The sequence below is a fragment of the Cherax quadricarinatus genome, chromosome 56 (genome assembly GCF_038502225.1).
Source record: "Cherax quadricarinatus isolate ZL_2023a chromosome 56, ASM3850222v1, whole genome shotgun sequence".
Lineage (NCBI taxonomy): Eukaryota > Metazoa > Arthropoda > Malacostraca > Decapoda > Parastacidae > Cherax > Cherax quadricarinatus.
In genome coordinates, this window is record NC_091347.1 from 575,214 (window position 1) to 597,196 (window position 21,983).

The following is a 21,983-nucleotide window of genomic DNA, read 5'->3' on the forward strand; positions in this document are numbered from 1 at the left end:
CTCCTAAGTGCACCACTCACTCTTTTTCCCTCATCAATTCTATGATTCACCTCATCTTTCATAGACCCATCCGCTGACACGTCCACTCCCAAATATCTGAATACGTTCACCTCCTCCATACTCTCTCCCTCCAATCTGATATTCAATCTTTCATCACCTAATCTTTTTGTTATCCTCATAACCTTACTCTTTCCTGTATTCACCTTTAATTTTCTTCTTTTGCACACCCTACCAAATTCATCCACCAATCTCTGCAACTTCTCTTCAGAATCTCCCAAGAGCACAGTGTCATCAGCAAAGAGCAGCTGTGACAACTCCCACTTTGTGTGTGATTCTTTATCTTTTAACTCCACGCCTCTTGCCAAGACCCTCGCATTTACTTCTCTTACAACCCCATCTATAAATATATTAAACAACCACGGTGACATCACACATCCTTGTCTAAGGCCTACTTTTAGACAATATTTCTTATGGGAACAAATTCGGTCTATAACGGCACCCAAACAGACTTCTGGATTGAAAAAATATCGTTATGCGGGGGTCCACTGTAATATGCATTTTCACTTGTTCAGGAATTAGATGTGACAACTCTGCATCAGCATCATGTGTAATACCTGTTTGTTCATGAGTGGCTCTCTCTGAGACAAAAACAAGCAGAGAGACAGGAAGACACACACACAGTCAGACAGACAAGCAGACAGAGCTAGACAGACAAGTTTGTGTGTAACAGTGAGAATAAATAAAGCCAAGGTTCACATTGACCTTCATCTTTGAAGAGTTTAACTAATCTCGGAGCCCGGCCATGGGCCAGGCTCGTCTGGTGCTTGCCTGATCAACCAGGCTGTTGCTGCTGGAGGCCCACTGCCCCACATATCCATCACAGTCTGGTTGATCTGGCACCTGGTGAAGATACTTGTCCAGTTTCCTCTTGAAGGTTTCTACGCTACTTCCAGCCGTGTTTCTGATATCTTCTGGTAAGTTGTTGAATAGTCTGGGACCCTGGATGTTGATACAGTGTTCCCTTATTGTCCCCACCGCACCCCTGCTCCTCACTGGGTTTATTTTACACTTCCTCCCATATCTCTCACTCCAGCATGTTGTTATGGCAGTGTGCAGATTTGGGACCAGGCCCTTGAGTACTTTCCAAGTACAGTAGGGCCTAACTTATACAGCAGGTTAGGTTCCAGGCTACTGCCATAAAACAGAAATCGCCGTAAAGTGGAGCACCCTTCCCCCCCCCTTATAAATGCATATAAATACTAAATAAGTTTACACTAACATATATTAAGTTAGCAATAGAACTAGGCATCAAAAAAACAATAAAAAAGTAAAATACACACATAGTGCACTCATTACTTACCTTAAAATATTTGTAGTCTTAATCTAGGGTGAGACAAGTAGTATTTATTGTAAGAAATCAAGTGTGGTATGTATGGTAGTCAGCTGGGCTACCATACCAGGCCACCCCACCTACACATAATATTCTATTACATTTATGCATCCCAGAGCGATAAAATGCATATACAGTTCGCTCATTACTTACCTTAAAATATTTGTAGTCTTAATCAAGGGTGAGATGAGTAGTATTTATTATAAGAAATCAAGTGTGGTATGTATGGCAGTCAGCGGGGCTACCATACCAGGCCATTCTACCCACACATACTATTCTATGATATTTAAGCATCGCAGAGTGATAAAATGCATATACAGTTCACTCATTACTTACCTTAAAATATTTGTAGTCTTAATGTAGGGTCAGGGGTGAGTAAACATGATAAAACGAATAAATGAGAGAGAGAGAGAGAATGAGTACATGAGGGAGGACAGGCACAGAGTTATGTAAACAAACCAGGCAAACAAGTTTTGTAAACAAACCAGGTGTACACGTCTGGTTTGTGTACAAGTTACATTGTGTACAAGTTGTGTCTACATTGATTTTTTTTTCCAACAGATCAGCTGTATCCCACCGAGGCAGGGTGGCCCAAAAAAGAAAAACAAAAGTTTCTCTTTTTAAATTTAGTAATTTATACAGGAGAAGAGGTTACTAGCCCCTTGCTCCCAGCATTTTAGTCGCCTCTTACAACACGCATGGCTTAAGGAGGAAGAATTCTGTTCCACTTCCTCAGGGAGATAAGATAAAATAAACAAGAACTAGAAAGAAAATAGAAGAAAACCCAGAGGGGTATGTATATATGCTTGTACATGTATGTGTAGTGTGACCTAAGTGTAAGTAGAAGCAGCAAGAAGTACCTGAAATCTTGCATGTTCATTAGACAGAAAAAAGGACACCAGCAATCCTACCATCATGTAAAACAATTACAGGCTTTTGTTTTACACTCGCCTGGCAGGACGGTAGTACCTCCCTGGGCGGTTGCTGTCTACCAACCTACTACCTAGGCTCTACATTGATAAGGTAGAATAAATAAAGAGGAACACTCCCATTCTCATGTAACACCATTTTTAGAAGAAATGACACTCTGATTGAAGGCAATGGAAATAAGTCACTGACTTTTTTGGGTTATCCTAGGTTCTCTACACAAATGCTGTTATGTATGATAATCTATGTAACTGTATTTGTGTATACCTCAATAAACTTACTTACATACATACGAAAGGAATAATTTTCTACAGCTACCCCCAGTAATACATTTTCTCTGATGTTGGACTAGAGAAAATGTTATTCTTGACGTCACTCGTAAAAGTCTGGCTACCACATCTTATATTTATGTTTATTTATTCTATTGGGGGTGTATTTATCATCTTTATATGTTATGCATCGTGTTTATTATATAATTTTGAAAAAATATCGTAGATGGATTAATGAAAATATGTATATTAACGTAATATACGACATTTAATGAGACTCGGTGATTATTATTATCATTACTAACATGATGTCTTGAGATATAAGACACTTACTGATTTTAATGTGAACCTGCATGCCAGCACAGTATGTAAGTTTATTTAGGTACAGGTATACATAAGTATAATTATCAGAGTATATACAATATATGAAATAACTTTTAAAAACTCTTGAAATTTTGGAGTTTCCAGACATAATGGAGAGACTTAGTGCTTACGGATCTCAGAGAGAATGTAAACAAACCGAGTGGGGCACGGTGACCATACTAGAAAGTCAGGTGGGGGGAGCCGTATAGTGAGTTTTGGTCATAATTTGAAATGACCGTATTAGCGGAACGCCGTAAAGCGAAACGCCTTAAAGCGGGGCCCTACTGTATATATTATCATGTACGTATCTCTCCTCGCTTCAATGAGTACATGTTCAAGACTTGAAGGAGTTCCCAGTAATTTAGGTGATTTACTGGCTCAGTGCAAGCAGTAAACGATCTCTGTATTTGTTCCAGCTCTGACATTTCTCCTGCTTTGAATGGGGCCGTCAGCACTGAGCAATATTCTAAATGAAGGAGCACTAGCAATTTGAAGAGTGTCACCAATGGCATTATTTCCCTTGTTTTGAAAGTTCTCAATACCCACCTTGTCATCTTCCTGGCTGTTGTGTTCTTTGTCTTGTTATGTTCTTTAAAAGAAAGGTCCACTGACATAATTATTCCCAGGTCTTTTACATGTTAATTTTGTTCTATCTGGTGACCTTCTTGAATTTTGTATATAGTGTTCCTTTTGAGTTCTTCATTTTTCCATACCTAAGCAGCTGGAACTCATCACCACTGAATGTCACGTTGTTCTCCAATGCCCACTGGAAAACCCTGCTTATGACTTCCTGTAATTTTTGAGTGTCCTGTACTGTAGTCCTTTCATGCTTAGTGTCATCTGCAAATGATGATACAGAAGTGTGACAGGTGTTTTTATCTATGTCTGCTATGAAGATGAGAAACAGCAGAGGTGCCAGGACAGTGCCCTGGGGCACTGAGCTTTTGACCTCGCTGATGTTGGATCTTGCTCTGTTTACTACTTGCTGTGTTGTGTGTGTTAGTAACCCGAAAATCCATTTGCGTACCTTCCCTGTAGTGCCCATGGCCCTCATTTCGTGCGCGATCACTCCACGATTGCATTCGTCAAACGCCTTTGCAAAATCTGTGCAAATCACATCTGCGTTTTGGACTTCTTCCAATGCCTCCGTAATTCTGTCATAATGGTTCAGCAGCTGTGACAGGCATGATCATCCTGCTCTAAAACCATGCTGGTTCGGGTTATGCTGGTCCATGAAATTTGTAATCTGCCGTCTCATCACTCTTTCAAAGATTTTTATGATGTGAGAAGTTAGGGCTACTGGTCTAATTTTTATCTAGTGATCCACTACCTCCCTTATGCAAAGGAGCTATATCTGCACTCTTTAAGGCCTCCAGCACTTCACCTAGATCTAAGCTCTTTCTCCAAAGAATACTGAGGGCTCATACTAGTGGTACCTTTCACTTCTTTATAAATAGAGCATTCCATGAATCTGGTCCAGGTGCTGAGCATAAGCAGTGAAAATTTAGATCAACATTTGGAGAGTTTAAGGGTAAAAAAATGGTCCCCTTCTCTTCTACATAATCTAACCTGAGTCTCCTCACAAAATTTTTTTTACTTTTAAAAATCCCATTCCATACATTGGCAACATCTGCCACATTGGTTCCCTATCAACCCTAAGAGATTTTTCTAAACCCATAAATGCAACATACAATTCTTTACACTTTTCTAGATACTGTTTACTTATATGCAATGTAAGCACTTCATCTACATGACCTCAACCCATCCTTAATCCTCTTGTTTCTCTGCAATCCTGTCTTCCCCCTAACTCTATTAATAATTTTATAATTCTACTGAACATTTTACCTAGTTTACTCAACAGACTTTTTACCCTATAATTCTTACACTTTCCTGTCCCCTTTCCTTATTCTTCTCCAATCGTTAGGTATCTACCCTTGTCACTGACACTGAATAAAAAGCAACAGGCTACTCAAAAAGTGCATCCCCACCTGTTTTTAACAACTGTCTTAATCCCATCTGCTATATCTCATTTCATTCCACCCACTGGTACATGTACTTTCCCCACACCCATCTCTGGCTCTTCCTCATTCCTGTGATACATTATTCCTCTCCTGGAAGAGATAGCTGGGTGATAAAAAAAAAAATGCTTCACAACCTAGAGCACTTGTTAGTCACAAACCCATCCTGTATCACACCTGGTGAGTACCTCTAAAATATCATAACACAAAAATGGCAGACACCATATTTCAACTACAGTGGACCCCCGCATAACGATCACCTCCGAATGCGACCAATTATGTAAGTGTATTTATGTAAGTGCGTTTGTACATGTATGTTTGGGGGTCTGAAATGGACTAATCTACTTCAAAATATTCCTTATGGGAACAAATTCGGTCAGTACTGGCACCTGAACATACTTCTGGAGTGAAAAAATATCGTTAACCGGGGGTCCACTGTACTTCCATCCACTCCCAAATGTATTTAGAAACATATTCTGGGGGATTTCATTGATCCCCAATATTTAAACATATTGATAGATATATAAACCCTTAGATAATATACCTCTTCAAGTGTGATTATCTCGGGCACAGGTGGTGGCTGAGGTGTAGGTTGTGGTTCTTCAACTGCAGGTGGTGCTAGTGAGGGTGGTGCTGGGGTTTGAGGAGCTTGTGGTGACAATATTTCTGGGATTGCTTCTCGAGTTTTTGATGGCACATTCAGAATTTGCAACTGAAGGAAGAAAATGTTACATTTTAGCGACAGAAATCCAAAACTTAGGTGAAAGACTAACATGGGATTGTAAATAAATACTACCTTTAAGTATTGCTCATTAATGCTTCAGTGTAAACACTTATCCAGACATCTTCCCTATCTGTAATCAAGCTTTCTTCCTTTCTAGTTATTAGTCAGTAACAATTCTGCCATAAATTTTACTTGAGACACAATAAGACATCTATCATGATAAAAAAAATTAATAGCAAGGGGTTAATAACCCCTTCTTCTGTATAAATTACTAAATTTAAAATGAAAAACTTTCATTTTAGGTCGCCATGCCTTGGTGGGATACAGCTGGGTTAAAAAAAAAAAAAATCTATAATTCCCTATCCCTTATGTCCTACCATACAAAGGAAATCCACATTTTCTAATCATCCACAGGCATCTTTCCTTCCAAACACACCATCAATTCAAATAATTAATCTTTTCTCGATCTCTCTCCTTATCAAGTCTTAATCCCATCCACCTCTACTTTTTCATAAACACTTTCAACTTTCTAACTGCTTCACTCACTTTCTGCTCGTTACTAATTCTAGTAGATCCCATTCCTTCTCAACCCAAATATAAAATTTTTTTGCTTAGATTTTATCAAGTATATTTAATAAATTCTTCAAATATTCTCTTCTCCCTCTAATTCATCTACTCCGTACTCAGCATCTTACCACCAACAGATAAATCCACTTAATCCATTGGATTTCTCATTTCATGAATCTAAAAAACAGTTTCTAAAAACTGTTACATATCACTTTTTTCTCTTTTACAACAATTTTCATCATTCCACCAATTACTTAGTCTTCCCTCCTGGACATACCTTACTGTTACCACATACCTTTGCTGAACACTTAACACCAATTTTTTAACACACGCGCACACACACGCATGCACGCACATATGCACACGCACACACACGCATGCGCGCGCGCACACACACACACAATGCACACATGCACACGCATGCACACACACACACACACACACGACAGTACTACTCAAAGAAGTTAAATTATTGTCATGAATTAAATACAGTAGGGCCCCACTTAAAAGGCAGGTTAGGTTCCAGGCTACTGCCAAAAAGTGGACATTGCTGGAAAGCAGAACATAAATGCATATAAAAAGTTTACACTAACATATATTAAGTTAGCAATAGAACTAGACATTAAAAACAATAAAAAATAAAATACACACAATACACTCATTACTTACCTTAAAATATTTGTAGTCTTAATTTAGGGTGAGAGGTGAGTAAACAAGGTAAAACGAATAAACGAGAGAGAGAGAGAACAAGTAAATGAGAGAGGAGAGAGACACGGAGTATGTAAACAAGGACATGAATGCATCTGGTTATGGTTTATACACATTTATACAAACACCTAAACTTATATTGTGTATAAGTTGTCTCCACTTTGGTACAGTAGAATAATTAAAAAGCAACACTCCCATTCTCATGTAACACCATTTTTAGAAGGAATGACACTCTGAGTGAAGGCATACGAAAGGAACAATTTTCTAGTTACCCCCAGTAATATTATTGTGTACAGATTTTCTTTTGAGTAGAACTAGAGAAAACGTTATTCTTTCCAACACTCCTACAAGACCGGAAAAAATCTCAGTTTTTTATTTTTTATTATCACATCGGCCAATTCCCACCAAGGCAGGGTGGCCGAAAAAGAAAAACTTTCATCATTCACTGTCTTGCCAATGAGGTGCTTTACACTAGTTGTAAAACTGCAACATTAACACCCCTCCTTCAGAGTGCAGACACTGTACTTCCCATCTCCAGGACTCAAGTCCGGCCTACCAGTTTCCCTGAATCCCGTCATGTTCCTTCAGAGAAACCGGCAGGCCAGTTAATTTATTCTACTGTGGGGTGTATTTTTATGTTCAGGTACGTCTTCCTACTTCTACTTACACTCTGGTCACACTACACATACAGGTACACATTTATGTATACACACTCATCTGAGTTTTCTTTCACTTTGTCTTAATAGTTCTTGTTCTTATTGCTTTTCCTTTCATATCCATGGGGAAGTGGAATAAGAATCTTTTCTCCGTGAGCCATGCATGTTTTAAAAGTCAACTAAAATGTCGGGAACAATGGGCTAGTAACCCCTTTTCCCGTATGGCCTACTAAAAAAAAAAAAAGAAGAAAACCTTCAAAGTGGGATGTTTGAATGTCTGTGGATGTTGTGCGAATGATAAGAAAGAGATGATTGTTGATGTTATGAAGGAGTAGAAGCTGGATGTCCTGGCTTAATGTGAAACAAAGCTAAAGGGGTGGGAGAGTTTCAGTGGGGAGAAATAAATGGGATTAGGTCAGGGGTTTCAAATAGAGTTAGAGCTAATAATGTTGAAGGATAAGTTATGGCAGGAAAAGAGGGAATATAAATGTATAAATTAAAGTATTATGTGGAGTAAAATAAGGGTTGGATGTGAAAAGTGGGTTATTGTAAGAGTTTATGCACCTGGAGAAGAAAGAAGTGAAGAGGAGAGACAAAGATTTTGGGAAATGTTGAGTGAGTGCATGGGGAGTTTTGAACCAATGCTAAAGTGGGTAAAAATGTTGTGGAGAGTAAATGAAAATGGGGAGCCTTTAATTGAATTATGTGTGGAAAGAGGTTTGATAATAAGTAATACACATTTTATGAAAAAAAAAAAAAACGATAAGTATACAAGGTATGATATAGCACATAATGATATTAGTTTGTTAGATTATGTATTGGTGGATAAGAGGTTGATGGGTAGGCTTCAGGATGTACATGTTTAAAGAGGGGCAACTGATATATCAGATCACAATTTAGCTGTAGCTACAGTTAGAGTAAGAGGTAGATGGGACAAAAAACAAAAAATGGCAACAGCAAGAGAGAGGCAAAAGTGAATAACCTAAGGGAGGAGGAAGTTACAGTGAGATATAAGCAACTATTGGCAGAAAGGTGGGCTAGTGCAAGTATTAGTGCAGGGCAAGGGAGGTTGAAGAGGGCTGGGATACTTTTAAAAATGCAGTATTAGAATGTGGGGCAGAAGTCTGTGGTTATAGGAGGGTGGGTGCAGGAGGAAAGAGGAGTGATTGGTGGAATGAAGAAGTAAAGGGTGTGATAAAAAAGAAAAAGGTAGCTTATGAGAGGTTTTTACAAAGCAGAAGAGTTATAAAAAGAGCAGAGTACATGGAGAGTAAAAGAAAGGTGAAGAGAGTGGTGAGTGCAAAAGAAGAGCAAATGATAGAGTGGGAGAGGCAATGTCAAGAAATTTTGATGAAAATAAAAAAAACTGGAGCGAGAAAAAAAGTTAAGAAAGCCTAAGGAACGAATGGATTTGTCAAGTTAAAAACAGAGTAGGGGAGTTAGTAGATGGGGAACTGGAGGTATTGGGTAGATGGCAGGAACATTTTGAGGAACTTTTAAATATCGATGAAGAAAGGGAGGCAGTAATTTCATGCACTGGCCAGGGAGCTATAACATCTTTTAAGAGTGAAGAAGAGCAGGATTTGAATGTGGGGGAGGTGCATGAGGCATTACATAGAATGAAAGGGGGTAGAGCAGCTGGAAATGACAGGATCATGACAGAAATGTTAAAGGCAGGTGAGGATATAGTGTTGGAGTGGTTGGTATTTTTGTTTAATAAATGTATGAAAGAGGGGAAGGTACTTAAGAATTGGCAGAGAGCATGTATAGTTCCTTTACATAAAGAGATTCTAAAAATTAAAAGGGAATAACTTTACAAAGTATACCAGGAAAAGTGCACGTTAGGGTTATTATTGAAAGAATTAGAGGTAAGACAGAGAGTAGGATTGCAGATGAGCAAGGAGGCTTTAGAGTGGGTAGGGGATGTGTAGATCAAGTGTGAACAGTATTTAGATAAAGGTAGGGAAGTTTTCATTGCATTTATGGATTTAGAAAAGGCATATGATAGAGTCGATAGGGGAACAATGTGGCAGATGTTGCAAGTATATGGAATAGGTAATAAATTGCTAAATGCTGTAAAGACTTTTTATGAGGACAGTGAGGCTCAGGCTAGGGTGTGTAGGAGAGAGGGAGATTACTTCCTGGTAAAAGTATGTCTTAGATAGGGATGTGTAGTGTCACCATGGTTGTTTAATATATTTAAGGTGTTGGGGAGAGGGATGGGATTAAATTATGGAAAATTAAATACAAAATAGGAGTTGACACCGTTACTTTTTGCTGATGATACTGTGCTTATGGGAGATTCTAAACAAATGTTGCAAAGGTTAGTGGACGAGTTTGGGAGGGTGTGTAAAGAGGATAATGTCCATGGAATTAACCCTTTCAGGGTTTTCGATGTACTAGTACGGCTTACGCACCAGGGTTATTGACGTACTAGAACGCCTAAATAAAATAGCGCATTCAAATCTAGCGAGAGAAAGCTGGTAGGCCTACATATGAAAGAATAGGTCTATGTGGTCAGTGTGCACAGTATAAAAAAATCCTGCAGCACACAGTGCGTAATGAAAAAAAAAAAAAAAACTTTGACCGTATTTTTGGATTAAAACAGCGACTTTGCACTGTATTTTCGTATGCTATTTATGGTTATATTCTAGTTTTCCTGGTCTCATTTTATAGAATGGAAGACATATTACAGAAATTGAGATGATTTTGATTGGTTTCACAATGAAAAGTACCTTGAAATTGAGCTCAAAGTAGCAGAAATGTTCGATTTTTACCAAAGTTCAAAAGTAAACAAATCATGCAAAGCGTCCAATACACGTCAACTGGTGAGTCTAGTATTCTTTCACAAGTGCGCTGATATTATTTATACAATTTCTACACTAATGCAGTAGTCTGCGTAACAGTAAATCTTCTATTTTTTGTGAGAATGAAAATTCAAATTGGAAAGCAAAAGAAATATAAGAGGTCCCTGGGGACGTGACTAACGAACAGAGAACGTGTTATTTTAGTGCCAGGAATATCTGTCTTGTTTATTCTGGACCCTATTTGGAAATTGGCATCTTCTGAAATTTGTGTGAAATTGGCAAAATTGCCAATTCCTAACCACTTTATTGGATAGTTAATTGGTAACTGGGTGATTTCTTGTACTCATTTGATAGAAAAAACGGAGTTCTAGTGAAATAAATATGATTTTTGTCGACTAGTACACAGGAATTGGCTGAAAATAGGGCTCAAAGTGGGCAAAATCACTGATGCATAAACATCGGCGAGGCCGCTAACTTCATGAGAGCATAATTCCATAAGTTTTCCATCAAATTTCATACTTTTGGTGTCATCATGATCGGGAAATGATTCTATCATTTCATATGAAAAAAAAAATTATTTTTCTGAAAAATTTTCGACCCTGAGAACAAGTTTAGGGGAGGGCCTCTCGACCATGAAAGTGTTAAAGCATGAAATCATAGATAAACAAACGAGGTGTGTGGGTTGTGGATTGAAGGGAGAGCGGCGGAAGCTCACTCATAACTTGGACACTGGCTTGTAACTCAGAGCAAAAAATCGACTGAGCGATGGCTCATATTTCAAAAAACTCGTATGTTGGGACACTCATAAGCTGAGGTTCCACTGCATATATGAAACGTGAAATAACTTTAAAACACTTGAAATTTTGGAAAGTTTCCAAACATAATGGAGAGATGCGGTGCTCAAGGAGAATGTAAACAAACTGGGTGGGGCGTGGTGACTGTTTTAGAAACTTAGGTAGGGGGAGCCGTATAGCGAGTTTTAGTCATAATTTGAAATGTCCCTATTAGTGGAACGCTGTGAGACAAAAGTGCTGTAAAGCAGGACCCTACTGTATGCTCTCTGAAGCATCTTATATGAAGTCAATTGTGTGTGAAGGTGACAAAACACAAGTTAAATTAGTAACTTCCTGAGGACTACAATGGTCCTGACATCATCAATATGGAATGTGAAACTTGCAAGGAAAAACAAGATGGGAGCATAACTCATATGACAGAAAACTTGAATTCATTAATGATTGTTATATCTCAAAACAATGTCAACTTTAATCCTACCTCTTCATCCTCTTCTGGATCTGGCTCAGGCTGTTTTCTCTTGGCTTGTCTTGCTCTTGTTTTGGGTGCCCCTGGTGTCTCTGGATCTTCAGCTTCGCGAACCTGAAGACAACGAATTTTGTAATACAAATATAATCATCTCCTCATTTCCATCTTATTGTTTCAGCTCCTCTAAACCTAGAAAATCTTTTAAATGCTATACATATATGTTTTGCATGTACATATACTTTTAAATGTCGATGAAGGGAGGCGGTAATTTCATGCACTGGTCAGGGAGGTACAACATCTTTCAGGAGTGAAGAAGAGATGGATGTGAGTGTGGGGGAGGTGCATGAGGCATTACGTAGAATGAAAGGGGTAAAAGCAGCTGGAATTGACAGGATGACAGAAATGTTAAAAGCAGGGGGGATATAGTGTTGGAGGGGTTGGTATTTTTGTTTAAATGTATGAAAGAGGGGAAGGTACCTAGGGATTGTCAGAGAGCTTGTATAGTTCCTTTATATAAATGGAAGGGGGACAAAAGAGACTGTAAAAACAGAGAAATAAGCTTACTGAGTATACCAGTAAAAGTGTACGGTTGGGTTATTATTGCAAGAATTAGAGGTACGACAGAGAGTAGGGTTTTGAGTGAGCAAGAAGGCTTAAGAGTGGGTAGGGGATGTGTAGGTAAGACACATATGCAACAGTTAGGTATCTTTATTTCGAAACGTTTCGCCTACACAGTAGGCTTCTTCAGTCGAGTACAGAAAAGTTGATAGAAGCAGAAGATACTTGAAGACGATGTAATCAGTCCATCACCCTTAAAGTTTTGAGGGTGATGGACTGATTACATCGTCTTCAAGTATCTTCTGCTTCTATCAACTTTTCTGTACTCGACTGAAGAAGCCTACTGTGTAGGCGAAACGTTTCGAAATAAAGATACCTAACTGTTGCATATGTGTCTTACCTAACAATCTGTCGGTATTTTATACCATTTTAATGTTCAGGGGATGTGTAGATCAAGTGTTAACATTGAAGCATATAAGTGAACAGTATTTAGATAAAGGTAGGGAAGTTTTCATTGCATTTATGGATTTAGAAAAGGCATATGATAGAGTAGATAGGGGAGCCATGTGGCAGATGCTGCACGTATATGGAATAGGTAGTAAGTTTCTAAATGTTGTAAAGAGTTTTTATGAGGATAGCGAGGCTCAGGTTAGGATGTGTAGAATAGAGGGAGATTACTTCCCGGTAAAATTAGGTCTTAGACAGAGATGTGTAATGTCACCATGGTTAATATATTTATAGATGGGGTTGTAAAAGAAGTAATGCTAGGGTGTTGGGGTGAGGGGTAGGATTAAATTATGGGGAATCAAATACAAAATGGGAGTTGACACAGTTACTTTTTGCTGATGATACTGTGCTTATGGGAGAATCTAAAGAAAAGTTGCAAAGGTTAGTGGACGAGTTCGGGAGGGTGTGTAAAGGTTGAAAGTGAATATAGACAAGAGTAAGGTGATGAGGATATCAAACGATTTAGATAAAGAAAAATTGGATACCACATTGGAGAGTGTATTCAGATATTTGGGAGTGGACGTGTCAGCCGATGGGTCTATGAAAGATGAGATGAATCATAGAACTGATGAGGGGAAAAGGGTGAGCGGTGCACTTAGGAGTCTGTGGAGGCAAAGAACTTTGTCCTTGGAGGCAAAGAACTTTGTCAATGGAGGCAAAGAACTTTGTCCTTGCAGGCAAAGAGGGGAATGTATGAGAGTATAGTTTTACCAACGCTCTTATATGGGTGTGAAGCATGGGTGATGAATGTTGCAGCGAGGAGAAGGCTGGAGGCAGTGGAGATGTCATGTCTGAGGGCAATGTGTGGTGTGAATATAATGCAGAGAATTCGTAGTTTGGAAGTTAGGAGGAGGTGCGGGATTATCAAAACTGTTGTCCAGAGGGCTGAGGAAGGTTTGTTGAGGTGGTTTGGTCATGTAGAGAGAATGGAGTGAAACAGAATGACTTCAAGAGTGTATCAGTCTGTAGTGGAAGGAAGGCGGGGTAGGGGTCGGCCTAGGAAAGGTTGGAGGGACGGGGTAAAGGTGGTTTTGTGTGCGAGGGGTTTGGACTTCCAGTGGGCATGCGTGAGTGTGTTTGATAGGAGCGAATGGAGACAAATGGTTTTTAATACTTGACGTGCTGTTGGAGTGTGAGCAAAGTAACATTTATGAAGGGATTCAGGGAAACCGGCAGGCCGGACTTGAGTCCTGGAGATGGGAAGTACAGTGCCTGCACTCTGAAGGAGGGGTGTTAATGTTGCAGTTTAAAAACTGTAGTGTAAAGCACCCTTGTGGCAAGACAGTGATGGAGTAAATGATGGTGAAAGTTTTTCTTTTTCGAGCCACCCTGCCTTGGTGGGAATCGGCCAGTGTGTTAATAAAATAATAAAATTGGAGAGAGGGAGCATGGAAGAAGTGAATGTTTTCAGATACTATTTGGGAGTTGACACGTCAGCAGATGGGTTTTATGAAGGATGAAATTAACTATAGAATTCATGAAGGAAAAAAGGTGAGTGGTGCATTGAGGTATATGTGGAGACAAAAAACATTATCTATGGAGGCAAAGAAGGGAACGTATGAAAGTATAGTGGTACCAACTCTCTTATACGGGTGTGAAGCTTGGGTTGTAAATGCTGCAGCGAAGAGGCAGTTGGAGGCAGTGGAGATGTCCTGTCTAAGGGCAATGTGTGGTGTAAACATTATGCAGAAAATTCGGAGTGTGGAAATTAGGAGAAGGTGCGGAGTATTAGTCAGAGGGCTGAAGAGGTGCTGTTGAGGTGGTTTGGTCATTTAGAGAGAATGGATCAAAGTAGAATAACATGGAGAGCGTATAAATCTGTGAGGGAAGGAAGGCGGGGTAGGGGTTGTCCTCGAAAAGGTTGGAGGCAGGGGGATAAAGGTTTAGTGGGCAAGGAGCTTGGACTTCCAGCAAGCGTGTGTGAGCGTGTTAGATAGGAGTGAATGGAGATGAGTGGTTTTTGGGACCTGAATAGCTGTTGGAGTGTGGGCAGGGTAATATTTAGTGAAGGAATTCAGGAAAACCGGTTATTTTTATATAGCCGGACTTGAGTACTGGAAATGGGAAGTACAACGCCTGCACTTTAAAGGAGAAGTTTGGGATATTGGCAGTTTGGAGGGATATGTTATATATAATTCTAAACTGTTGTATCTGAGCACCTCTGCAAAAACAGTGATTATGTGTGAGTGAGGTGAAAGTGTTAAATGATGATAAAAGTATTTTCTTTTTAGGGATTTTCTTTCATTTTGGGTCACCTTGCCTCGGTGGGAGATGACCGACTTGTTGAAAAAAAAAAAAATATGTTTTGCATTAGTTTCTCTATACTGCTTCAACATACTGTACTGAAAATGATACTAAAAGTAATCTTGACATCTAGCTTTCAAGTTATTGTATTAAACATTGCCTAACACTGTAAAAATTGTACATGAAAACATTATTTATTTGGATGGAATTTAATTCAATTATGTCAATGTCAAGTACCATGCTACATTTTTAACCTACCATCATATATATTTATTGTTATATTCATCAGAATTACTTTTATGCTATGCATATTTTTAATGTCTTTTGTGTGTGTGTGTGTGTGTGTGTGTGTGTGTGTGTGTGTGTGTGTGTGTGTGTGTGTGTGTGTGTGTGTGTGTGTGTGTGTGTGTGTGTGTGTGTGTGTGTGTGTGTGTGTGTGTGTGTGTGTGTGTGTGTGTGTGTGTGTGTGTGTGTGTGTGTGTGTGTGTGTGTGTGTGTGTGTGTGTGTGTGTTATATATTGTGTATATATATATATATATATATATATATATATATATATATAGTTATATATGTATATATATATATATATATATATATATATATATATATATATATGTGAGGGGTAGGGGTCGTCCTCGAAAGGGTTGGAAAGAGGGGGTAAAGGAGGTTTTGTGGGCGAGGGGCTTGGACTTCCAGCAAGCGTGCATGAGCGTGTTAGATAGGAGTGAATGGAGACGAATGATACTTGGGACCTGACGATCTGTTGGAGTGTGAGCAGGGTAATATTTAGTGAAGGGATTCAGGGAAACCGGTTATTTTCATATAGTCGGACTTGAGTCCTGGAAATGGGAAGTACAATGCCTGCACTTTAAAGGAGGGGTTTGGGATATTGGCAGTTTGGAGGGATATGTTGTGTATCTTTATACGTATATGCTTCTAAACTGTTGTATTCTGAGCACCTCTGCAAAAGCAGTGATAATGTGCGAGTGTGGTGAAAGTGTTGAATGATGAAAGTATTTTCTTTTTGGGGATTTTTTCTTTCTTTTTTGGGTCACCCTGCCTCGGTGGGAGACGGCCGACTTGTTGAAAAAAATATATATATATATATATATAGCATATATAAAATGTTTACCTTCTATCATGTTCTGTTAAGCTTGGGTTTAGCTTGTCTGAAATGCTATGCATAACTAGGGGCTTTCTACATGTACTATCAAATGCCATTTAATTTTGTTAACTATGAATCATGTGGAAATAAAAGTATTTTTCAAATATTTATTGCATAACTATTTTCGGGTGCCAAAGTATAAGAGGGAATTAGGCAGTTTTGTTGGTATCAGTACTGGTGGTTATCTGTTAATTTTGACAGTATCAGTATCAGCCTAAAATTGATTATCAATAAGCAAAAAAATCTCTATCATCCCATCCCTAAACTATATATACATATATATATATAACACATCATAGGAAACACAGGAAAGAGCAAGGTGATGAGGGGTAACAAACAAGTCAGGTAATGAAAGACTGGACATCAGATTGGGAGGAGGGAGTATGGAGGAAGTGAATGTGTTCAGATATTTGAGAGTGAACTTGTAAGTGGATAGATATATGAAAGACAAGGTGAACCATAGATTTGATGGAAGGAAAAAGGTGGGTGGTGCATTAAGGTATATGTGGAGCAAAACATTACCCATGGAGGCAGAGGGGAATGTACGAGAATATAATGATACCAACAATCACTTATAGGCATGACGAATGGGTTGTAAATGTTGTAGTGAGGAGGCTGGAGGCAGTGGAGATGTTGTGTTGAGGGTGAAGTGCAGTGTAAATATTACACAGAGAATTCATAGCCTGGAGATTAGGAGGAGGTGCAGAGTTATTAAAAGCATTATCCAGAGAGCTAAGAAGGGGCTGTTGATGTGGTTTGGACATTTAGAGGTTGGAGCAAAATAGGATGACTTGGAGGACATATAAATCTGTAGTGGTGGAGGAAAGGCAGGGTAGGGGTCACTCTAGGACAGGTTGGAGAGAGGGGGCAAAAGGGGTTTTGCATGTGAGGGGCTTAGACATCCAGCAGGCATGTGTTAGCATGTTAAATATGAGTGGAAGCAAGAGGTTTTTGGGATATGACAAGCTGTTGGAGTGTGAGCAAGATAACATTTATGAAGGGATTCAGGAGTACAGTGCCTGCACTCTGAAGGTGGGGTGGGAATACCTGCAGTTTTGAACTGCAGTACTGGCATACCTCTGGCAAGACAGTGATGGACTGAGAAATAGTGAAAGTGTTTTTTCTTTTCTTGGGTCACCCTACCTCAGTGGGAGACAATCAATTTGTTAAAAAAAAAAAACGCAGAAAGGTTAAGATAATTTGGTAATGTAGAAAGACTAAAGCAAGGTAGGTTAATTGGCTGAGAGAGAGTTTATAAGTCTAGAGCAGATAGAAGGTGCTGGAAGCCCAGTTTAGAATTCAAAGGAGGGTGCAAAAGCACATACTAGTAATATACAGGCCATAGAAAATTTATAAGAAAAATTCCAGAAAACTCACCACTTCCAAGCTGAGGTTCTCCAATTCCCTGTCTCCTGCCATTCCAATGTCTTCATTTGGAGCAGGTTCAGATGTTAGATGCCTCTGATACATGCGAGCCAATGACCGAGCATAAATAGGACGACCAGGCAGGGCAAACAACTTCTCTACTCCACCTGTTTCTTTCCAGTGCATAAGACGTTTTGTTGGTGGAGCAAGATCTAATGTTGTTACAATATCTGTGGTGTCTGAAAGCTGAGCCTTCATCTCTTCCCCAGATATATTCTTCACTTCATCCACAATCAACTTCCTCTTCCTTTTAGCACGTGGCCAGCCTGACTTTATTGCTGATGCATCTACTGGGGCTAATGCAAAGCTTTCTTCTTCATTCTGCAATAATGTCGTCTGTTCATGGCCAGCAAGTGTTTCATCATTTGCAGCAGATGGAGCAGCCTCCTGATTTTCTTCTGGAGGAGCATCAGGTTGATCAACTGGGTCTTGAGCTTCTGGTTTAGGGGATGATGGACGAGAGCCATCTGCTGAGCTGGGTGGTCCAACAGATGGGGGCCCACCAAATCTATCCAAGTCTCCAACATCATCATCTGTATCATCATGTCTCTCCTCTTTTGGTTCATCCAGACTTGGGCCATCCCCAATAGGGGTGTCATCAAAGAGACCACCCTCAAATAGTCCACCAGCAATAATATCTTGCCCCAAATTGCCACCAAACCCATCGTCTCTTATTGGAGCCTCTAGGTCTAGTGCAGATGTATCTGCTCTTGCTGTTGATAATCTCGAGTCCTGTTCTTTGACGGCATTAGGTTCCTTCTCCTTGTCAAGGGGTGTATTATCCCCGAAGATAAGATTGGGATGGTCAAGTGTTTGATCCATGGCTGAGGCATCTCTCATTATATCTGGTGGCTCCTCAAATCCCATATCACCAAAGCCATCATCCCCTGTAACTAAGGAGATATTACCATAGTCCTCTCTCATAGTAATCTCCTCTGCTCTCGATTGGTTCAGAGTAAATTGTGCCTGTATGTCCACATCATTTAGTTCAGGCATAGCTGTATCAAAATCATGAAATACTTCAGGTAAAGTAATAGCACTGACAGCTGCTTCTCTGATGTCTTCAGGAAGATCCACCATTCCAGGCCTGAAGGCCATTTTAATCTTTACAAAGGCCTCATTACAATCAGCTAACAAATATTTGGCTTTCCGGGAGTAAATACGCACCACGCCCAGCAATAAATGTCCAGAGGTGCGCAACGCCATTTTCACCTGTACCATTGAACAATTAAGTGAGCACAATATGCTATAAATTACAGTAATTAGGTTTTATAAGAACACTAACAGAGTTATCTTCAATAAAAAATAAACAAAGAACATTTTATAAACAAAAAATAAATTTTTAAAAATTTATGCAATTATCTATAACATTTTTTTATGAGATACAGCATACGTATATAAATACAATTACAGGTGCTCCTCGACTTACGATGGGGTTACATTCTGATGACCCCATCAGAAGTTGAAAATGTCATATGTATGAATACATGAGAAGTAAATAGGTAAATAACTACTGTCACTGAATAAATAAACAAATAATTATCTATATCAATAACATTTTTATATAAGATACAGTAGTATATAATGATGAAATCTTGCATGCAGATTAAGCAATTGAAGGGAACCTGGGTATGAAGCAGAATGCTCCTGTCTCTTGCAACTGGAATAACTATGACAATTCTATATGCAATGGAAAACAAGCAACATGTGTACAGATGTATTGTATAGTGTACAGAGGCTGTGAAAGTTATATATTTTGCCAAATCAACCTATTATTATTTGTAGTGATTATTTACCTAGTTTACTTTGGCAAACTCCCCGTAAAAATATACAAGTCCAAATATCTAGATCTTTAGTGTCCAAGCAAAAATTACGTGAAGACCTCAAAAGTATCCTAGTTACCAGCAATATTTTAACCCCTTGAGGGTCTGTGCCGTAGATCTACGGCTTTACATTGAGGCTCCAAACAATAGATCTACGTCATGAGCTCAGCTCACTCTGATAACCTGTGTGGTAAATTTTGGCCTAGATATGAGAGAATACATCTATGTGGTATGTGTGCACCACATAAAACAAATCCTGCAGCACATAGTGCATAATGAGAGAAAACACTGATACCGTAATTTTCGATTACAACAGCGACTTAGCAGTGTTTTTTCATATGTTTTTTTATAGTTGTATTTGCAATTTCTTGGTCTCATTTGATAGGAAGACATATAACAGAAATAGAGATGATTTTGATTGGTTTTAGTACTGGAAATGGCTTGAAACTGAGCTCAAAGTAGCGGAAATGTTAAATTTTTGCCAATGTTCAAGAGTAAACAAAAGACCTCACACATCTAATACACGCCTGTTGTTGGGTCTAATATGCGTTCACAAATGTGCTGATATTATTTATACAATTATTACAATATTGCATAACAGTAAATCTTCTATTTTTAGGTTTGAATAAAAATTCATTATGAATAAAAAATCAAAATGGAATTCATTAGTAAAGCCTGAAAACGTAACTAATGAACAGAGGAAATGTTAGTTTAATGCCAGGAATGCCTGCATTGTTTATTCTGGACCCTATTTTGAAATTGGAGTACATTGGACCCCCGCTTAACGATCACCTCCCAATGTGACCAATTATGTAAGTGTATTTATGTAAGTGCGTTTGTATGTGTATGTTTGGGGGTCTGAAATGTACTAATCTACTTCACAATATTCCTTATGGGAACAAATTCGGTCAGTACTGGCACCTGAACATACTTCTGGAATGAAAAAATATCGTTAACCGGGGGCCCACTGTATTTTGAACTTTGCATTAAATTGGCCGAATTACCAATTTCAAATCACTTTATTTTGTAGTTGAAACAGTTGATTTGGCGAATTCTTGTGCTCAATCGATAGAATAGGAGTAATACTAGTGGAATAGCTAAGAATTTGGTCAACTGGAATAATGTAATTGGCCTAAAATGGGAGTCAAAGTCCGCAAAATAGCCGATGCGTAAATATCGCTGACACATCAAAATTCGTGAGCATAATTTTGTCAATTTTTCATCAAATTTCGTACTTTTTGTTTTATTACCTTCAGAAAAAGATTCTCTACCATTTCATAAGAAAAAATAACAAAATTATTTTTTGAAAATTCTTGGACACTGGTGCACCTTTTGAAATTTGGCCTCTGGACCCTGAAAGGGTTAAATATACACTAATGAAACTTTTAAATAGGTCTCATACATAAAAGTAATGCTTAAAACATCCAAATTCTTTTTGTAAATTGCAATATATATTGCTGTTCTAAATTTTCCATTCTAGCCCTTCTTTGAGCTTAAAATATAATGAGAGGTCCTCTAACTGTATTTTCCACAAACTGGGGACTCAATTCATAAAATGAACCTAAGGTGCAAAATGTGAAGACCACCACTTTATAAAATTCTATTTTTTGAGAGTCTTTATTATAAGAACCATTCTATGCACCATTAATGCCTAATTATTTTTCATAAATAGTGCATAATAAAAGCAAGAAGAGCACTAGATAAATACATTTTTTTGAGGGGAAAAATTCTTTTAAGTGTACCTTTCATCAAAATATAATCTACAACACTTGCCTTGGGTTGAAGGATACCATCCACAGATTTTTCAATGTTCGTCTCAAAGACATGGGCTTTAGTAAGCTTCTTATCCCAGTGTGCAGCTAGCCAAATTCGGGCCAGAGGACCCTTTTTGGCCAGCACAAAGTGTGCATAAAACATCTTGTGTTACTCCTGAAATTAAATGCAGTATACAAACAAATTTGTAAAACATTCAAACACTATACAGCCTTCCCTCACTTAACGACAGAGTTCCATTTCTAAGACCAAGTTGCTAAACATTTGTCACTTAGTGAGGAGCATACTATAATGGCAGTGAGGTTAAGTCAACCATCTTTGATATTGTTTTTATGTCACCTTTGCACCATTCATAACATTTCTGGTATATTTTTAAACGTTTATACAGTAGTGTACTGTATATATTGTAATAAACAGAAAAGAGGAAATCAATTCTAATATACATTATTTAGGTGTGCATACTGGTCAGAGAGCACATCATCAGTCAGTCCAAGTCGTTGGTAAATGAGTATGTCGCTAAGTGAGGAAAGGCTGTATTCTAAAACCTAACATTGCCACTTAATATTGCATAAAATTACTCTTAAATTGTATAAACTGTCAGGAAAGGCACAAAAGAAGTTTCAGTAAGAACACTGATCATATATGCATCTGAATATTTCATGTCAGTCCATAGTTCCTCATGTACATATGTAATATGTAATAACTGAGAACTGGTTTAATTTGAAATCAGGAATAAATTACTTTATTCCTTAGCTAAAGAAAGGGGTGGAAATACAGAATGTCAGAAAAACTTACAAC

At 38.5% G+C, this 21,983-nt stretch overlaps 1 protein-coding gene across 4 annotated transcripts in view; it reads right to left on the bottom strand.

Moving 5' to 3' along the window:
* The window catches only part of vtd (RAD21 cohesin complex component verthandi), an 81,650-nt gene that overhangs the window by 48,077 nt on the left and 11,590 nt on the right, over positions 1-21,983 (bottom strand). For all 4 annotated transcript variants that reach the window (XM_070097003.1, XM_070097004.1, XM_070097001.1 and 1 more), the window contains exons 2-5: positions 21,186-21,341; positions 17,542-18,801; positions 11,702-11,803; positions 5,512-5,679 (exon numbers count right to left, since the gene is read on the bottom strand). In XM_070097003.1, coding sequence (XP_069953104.1) covers positions 5,512-5,679; positions 11,702-11,803; positions 17,542-18,801; positions 21,186-21,329 — 1,674 coding nt within the window. In that variant the 5' untranslated portion in view covers positions 21,330-21,341. The remainder of the gene's footprint in view (positions 1-5,511; positions 5,680-11,701; positions 11,804-17,541; positions 18,802-21,185; positions 21,342-21,983) is intronic.